Source organism: Lynx canadensis, chromosome A2, assembly GCF_007474595.2.
Source record: "Lynx canadensis isolate LIC74 chromosome A2, mLynCan4.pri.v2, whole genome shotgun sequence".
Classification (NCBI taxonomy): Eukaryota; Metazoa; Chordata; class Mammalia; order Carnivora; family Felidae; genus Lynx; species Lynx canadensis.
The window spans coordinates 164390429-164396428 of record NC_044304.2 but is presented as its reverse complement, the minus strand read 5'-3'; the positions used below and the strand labels follow the sequence as shown (position 1 = coordinate 164396428).

The following is a 6000-nucleotide window of genomic DNA, read 5'->3' as shown; positions in this document are numbered from 1 at the left end:
CCTAACATTAGAAAAACCTTCCATGATACCAATATCAAGCTATAGTTTCTTTTCTCCTTTTTAAAAAGATTTATTTCCATCTGACCGTGTGAAACTGACGTAATCGCCAATTAGAGCCCCACACAATTATTTTGCCAATCAATTTACATTTCTCCTTAACAAGCCTGACAGCTACTTTTAAACGAAACGTTATGAAATATTCTCCAATTAAGTCAAGAATTATTTAACAGATAAATATTCTTAATGGGGCTCTCTCGTGGTTGTAAATGAGCTGTGCACCTGATTAAACCTCACAAGCTTGTCTGCACTAGTGTAATTTTTACAAATGAGATAGAATGGAGGGATCGTAAAGAATGAATTAATCACGAAACGATCAGGAGTTCGGTCACACAAGAGCTCGTTATTCACATTGGTTAAGTTGGAGAAGGAACTATTACTACCGTACAATATACGGAGGTCTTCAAGATCTGTGCGGGGCAATTTCCTCCACCGGACCCTTGTCGATTCCAGTGCAGGCGGTAACCACCGTTCAGGGAAGCCCACCTTCCGAGACACGTGACAACATGACATACCCACCTTCCGGCACACGGCACATCTACCAGAGTCTCCGTCCGGAACGAGATTTTCTATCGTTACAAGTCCTAAGGTCAAGGGGGGCCTGGATGGCTCAGTAGGTCAAGCGTCCGACTCTTGGTTTTGGCTCAGGTCATGATTTCACGGCTCATGACTTCCGGCCCCGTGTCGGGCTCTGTACTGACAGTGCAGAGCCTGCTTGGGATTCTCTCTCTCCCTCTCTCTCTCTCTCTGCCCCTCCCCTGCTCTCTGTCTCTCTCAAAATAAATGGATTAAATGAAATCAAAGGGAAAAGAAAAAGAAGTCTTAAGGTAATGAGAGTGAATGTCCCAGACGCTCGAAAACCAGCTTTCATATAAGATCACCCAAACACAGAACACTTGTCAGTGCAGAGCACGCACAGCCTGGAAAAACCAGGGAGGGAGTCTCCGTGTGAACGGGAATTTATCTCAACAGGTACTGGGCACATACCGTGTGCCAGGCGTTGGAAGGTCCCCGGGGGTACAAAGATCAGTCCCCTATTTTCAAGGACCTCAGTCCAGGGAGGGCCACAGGGCATCACTGGAGCATGGAGAGGCTGGCCCGACAGGGGAAGAGGCTTCGTCCAGAGGGGATGCCGGAGCCCTCCGAAGGAAGGGAGCCCTTCTGGGGGTCGCTCACTCCAGGGCGCCCACACCTGCCGCCGCGACCACCCAGTGACGGCCAGTCTCGGTGCATTCACCTGAGGCGTGCCTGTGGAACAAGCATAACCCAAACCAAAGATGTCCTCGTGCTGGTTATGAAAGAGCGGCCCAGAGCACAGAGCTGGGCAGGGGGACAGCAGCAGAGCAGGCAGCGGTGGCTTTTGTATGGATGTTAAAGTGATTCGATTGTATCAGCAGTGCGATGCTAAGAAGAGGCCAGGTGACATTTAGATCCTACAACTCTACACGGAGATCTTTTTTTAAAAATATCTTCTTGGGGCGCCTGGGTGGCTCAGTCAGTTAAGCGTCCGACTTCGGCTCACGGTCCGTGGGTTCAAGCCCCGCGTCGGGCTCTGTGCTGACAGCTCGGAGCCTGAAGCCTGTTTCAGATTCTGTGTCTCCCTCTCGCTGACCCTCCCCTGTTCATGCTCTGTCTCTCTCTGTCTCAAAAATAAATAAACGGGGGCGCCTGGGTGGCGCAGTCGGTTAAGCGTCCGACTTCAGCCAGGTCACGATCTCGCGGTCCGTGAGTTCGAGCCCCGCGTCGGGCTCTGGGCTGATGGCTCAGAGCCTGGAGCCTGTTTCCGATTCTGTGTCTCCCTCTCTCTCTGCCCCTCGCCCGTTCATGCTCTGTCTCTCTCTGTCCCAAAAATAAATAAACGTTGAAAAAAAAAAAATTTTTAAAAAAAATAAATAAATAAATAAATAAATAAATAAACGTTAAAAAAAATATATCTTCTTACTGGAAGTTCTGGCCATTGAATGCATGAACCAAAAATTCCCTTCCCCCACCAAAACTATTTTTTAATGCAATTGTGACGAGTAGGGCTCTCAGGACACAATAACTGCTTTAAATTTTTTTAATGTTTTTTTTTAAATTTATGATTGAGAGACAGAGAGAGACAGAGCATGAGCATGGAAGGGGCAGACAGAGGGGGAGACACAGAATCCGAAGCAGGCTCCAGGCTCTGACCTGTCAGCACAGAGCCCGACGTGGGGCCCGAGCTCACAAACTGCAAGATCATGACCTGAGCTGAATTCGGACGCTTAACCGACGGAGCCACCCAGGCGCCCCTACGATAATTACTTTATGAACAGAATAACAATGGCTAAAACTTATTGAGCACTTACTGTGGGCCCATTATGGCTCTAAGTGCTCAAACTCTTTTACGCGCCTTGTGAAATACAACAAAGTCCACGCACATGATGAAACAGTATTAGCGGGGCGCCTGGGTGGCTCCGTCGATTGGGTGTCGGGCTTCAGCTCAGGTCGTGATCTCACGGTCCCTGAGTTTGAGCCCCGCGTCGGGCTCTGTGCTCACAGCTCAGAGCCTGGAGCCCGCTTCGGATTCTGTGTGTGTCTCTCTCTCTGCCCCTCCCCCATCCATGCGCTGTCTCTGTCTCAAAAATAAACATTAAAAAAAAAAAAGAAACATGAGCAAAACGTTATGAACAAAAATGAAAATAATGCAACATCAAAACATGCTATAAATCCTGTGTCAGCAGCTTCCTAGAACACATTCCATACCAAGGGATGTGGACAAGGGGGGGAATGTTTTCTAGCTCCTGCGGCTGTTTCCAGACTCTTTTTATTCCAGCATCTCATGAAATCACTGCACCGGCTCACGCCATCGGGCTGGACCCCCGCTCCCCCGGCTGGTCGCAGTTCTCCTCCTCCTTTTACAAGAATCAGGAAAGCACACTTTACGTCAGCAATGCCTTCTCCACTTCCTACCTGCTGGTAAGCACGCACTGAATTCTTTTCAGCCACGGTTTCCTATCTGGAAAATGGGGACAACGGTGATGCCAATTTCCAAGAGCTGTTAAGATTAAGGAAGGTCACGCACGGTCCCCGCTTAGCAAAGTTCCACGTGGAAGGATACGTGGCGCTCCTGCTGCCACGTGTCGGACGCACGGGTGTGCGTGAAGGCAGACAGCGGCCCGGGACTCAGTGCAATAGAGTGGCTGGAGAAACCACAAGAAACCAGAACAGACCAGTGGTCCTGAGAAGCAGCAGGCCCCAGAGGGAACGCAGAGAAGCTGTTTGTTCGGACAAAGTACAAACTGAGTGGTCTGAAAGTCCCCAGTGAGGAGACGAGGGTCTGGGGTCGCTGACAAGTAATCAGGAACCAGGCAGGGACGGTCTACGGCCATACCACCCTGAACGCGCCCGATCTCGTCCGATCTCGGAAGCTAAGCAGGGTCGGGCCTGGTTAGTACGTACTTGGATGGGAGGAACCAGGCAGGGACGGCCTCGGGCAGAGGAAACTCAGATTTCACCACGCTGGCAACTTACTGCTGTTCTCAACCTCGTTTCTAAGCTTAAATAATAAAACTAAATGTTTCTTTATGAAGGCTAAGTTTCAGAGAATAAAACCTACTTCGTGACTTAGAAGAAGTACCGTAAGGGTGTCACACGGAACGTATTACATGAAGAACGGGGCAACACTAAATCTCTTACTTTTGCCACGGACCTTTTAAGCCAGCAACCTACTCAGCAAACGTCAGAGCGACCACTCAAAGCTCAGCGGTGAGTCCTGGGTTCCAAGGAAGGGATGCTGGAAATCCGCAGAAGCACCCTCCCCGCCCCGGTGACCGAGTGGCCACTGATGGCAGGCGGTCCCCGTCATTTTGGGAAACGTCCCTCCGCGGACTTGGTACCGATCACCAAATCCTCCGGTGACGGGAGACAAACCGCAACACCCTTTGGAACGAGCATGAGCCCAAAGGGGAAACGGAAAGACCAGCACAGCACGACAGGAAATCTGTATAAAGAGTCTAACCGCTTTTATTACAACGGTGCACGGTAGCATTTCATCCAACACTCCAACGGCAAACCAGCGTCTTCTATAAAACAGTTCCAGAAAGGTCAAACAGGAAAATGAAGAGATACATTATCTGTAATGATTCTCGTACAACAGCGTTTAGTGTTGAAACTTCATGTGACGCCAATAAAGCGTGATCGTTTTCTAGCAAACATGTGGCAAAAAAGTTTGCTGCTTTGTTTTGTTTGCCTACAGACAAATCAGAACATGCCTCACAAGTAGAAACGTTTTTACAGCAACTCCAAGACACCAAAATCTATTCGTGCTTAGGCTCGGCCAGTTGTACCAAATACCAGGAAATACAAAATAATAGGAAATATAAACATCAATTTGTATTTCAAGTTTATAACGTTTTATTTACAAAAATAGGCCGGGAGGAAAAGGGGGTGCAGCCCCATATTCTTTCCCGCGGGGACCAGTTTGCGCCATCTTCTGGGGGGATTTCCTCACCATTTTTAAAGTCGCAGGTGAATTCCTTCAGAATTCTCCGCAGACTAGAAGCTCGGAGGCGGGGAGGCGGGGAGGGCGCGGGGAGGGAGGGCGGCCGTCGGACGGCGGGCACACGGGGGGCGTGCATGGAACCGCCTCATGCATTCGGCGACGCAAGCACGCTTCTCGACATCGACACTGGACGCCACTATGTACAGGAGCTGCGGTCTCAGCCCAGCGCCGCGTGACCGGGAGACGCCGTCGACGCGAACACTAGGACATGACTCCGAAGACGGGGTTGTGGCGGCAGATGCTGGGGCCATACTCCTCGTAGTCCTTCTTGGTGTGGCACACCTGAAAGAACTCGGGCTAGGGGAGGCAGCGGTTAGGAGCGGTACAGACACCTTCCGGAAAGGAACAGGACTAGTAAACCGTCACGCAAAGGAGACCCCGGTGGTGAGGTTCTCGCCCTCTGAGGCCCGACTACGGACGGAGGTCGCTTCGGTTCTTGAACGTGTTCACCCTCCGCTCAAACCAACCGCGGGCCACCCTACACTGGCGACTCACTAGCTCGTCACAGAGTGAGGAGGAGAGTAAAAACTACTTGGGGCAGTCATGGGAATCGAGGTTATTTTGGGATCCCGCTTACCCACACTGTCTGCAAGCCCTAATTAGGAAGGATTAGCCATGCGATGGACGTTACCATTAAGACGGTTCTTATACGTCACAGAATTAAAAGTGCAACTGTTGAGAGCCACGCACTATTTAACCTTCACAGGGCAACGTTCATCCCAACTCGACAGAGAACGCAGAAATGAAAACAGACAACAATCTAGAAAAGGACTTACAGTTGAGGCCAGCATCGAGCCTCCAAACCACACCGCATAGCGCTGCATATGATGCGTTATCACCTGAACCTCCACGGGCTTAGGCTGCAAAAGAGAGTAAGGGACGTTGAGTCGCCAGGGCGGTCGACTGGTCACCCAGCAACCGCTCAGCAGGCAAGAGGACAGCTCCGCCCTGAGTGCTGACCGTCGAGGGGCCTCCTCCCAGCTGACAGCTCGAGGCCCATCCCCGATGTTCTAGTGCCTCGGTGGTGGCATCGGCCACACACAGCCTCTGACAGGAAGGGTCTCGGCCAAACGCACCCAGCCCCCAGCCCCAGCCCCCAGCCCCAGCCCCCAGCGGGGATGGTGCAGAGAACAAAGCGCCCACATCAAGGAAGGGTTATCTTTCACGAAACTAAAGGCGTTTGAAACAGTAAGAAATCCAAGCAACTAACCCAGTTGATTTTTTTTTTTACTAAACAAATTAGATGTTTCAGCGTCACAGAACTAACGCCAAGCGTCCCGAAAACACCGTGAGAGATCTGCCACCAGTCACTCCACCAGGCCAGAGGGTGTGCATTTGGTCCCGTCTACACCAAGGCCCTGCCCTGCCCGGAAGCCCAGGGAAACTCAGCAGCTCGTCGACGATTACCTTCGGGTAAC

General features: G+C 51.0%; 1 protein-coding gene across 5 annotated transcripts in view; it reads right to left on the bottom strand.

Moving 5' to 3' along the window:
* Positions 1–4020: 4020 nt before the first annotated feature.
* Positions 4021–6000, bottom strand: part of ACTR3B (actin related protein 3B) — an 89351-nt gene continuing 87371 nt past the window's right edge. For all 5 annotated transcript variants that reach the window (XM_030308878.1, XM_030308874.1, XM_030308876.1 and 2 more), the window contains 2 exons: positions 5359–5442; positions 4021–4879 (listed from right to left, as the gene is read on the bottom strand). In XM_030308878.1, coding sequence (XP_030164738.1) covers positions 4784–4879; positions 5359–5442 — 180 coding nt within the window. In that variant the 3' untranslated portion in view covers positions 4021–4783. The remainder of the gene's footprint in view (positions 4880–5358; positions 5443–6000) is intronic.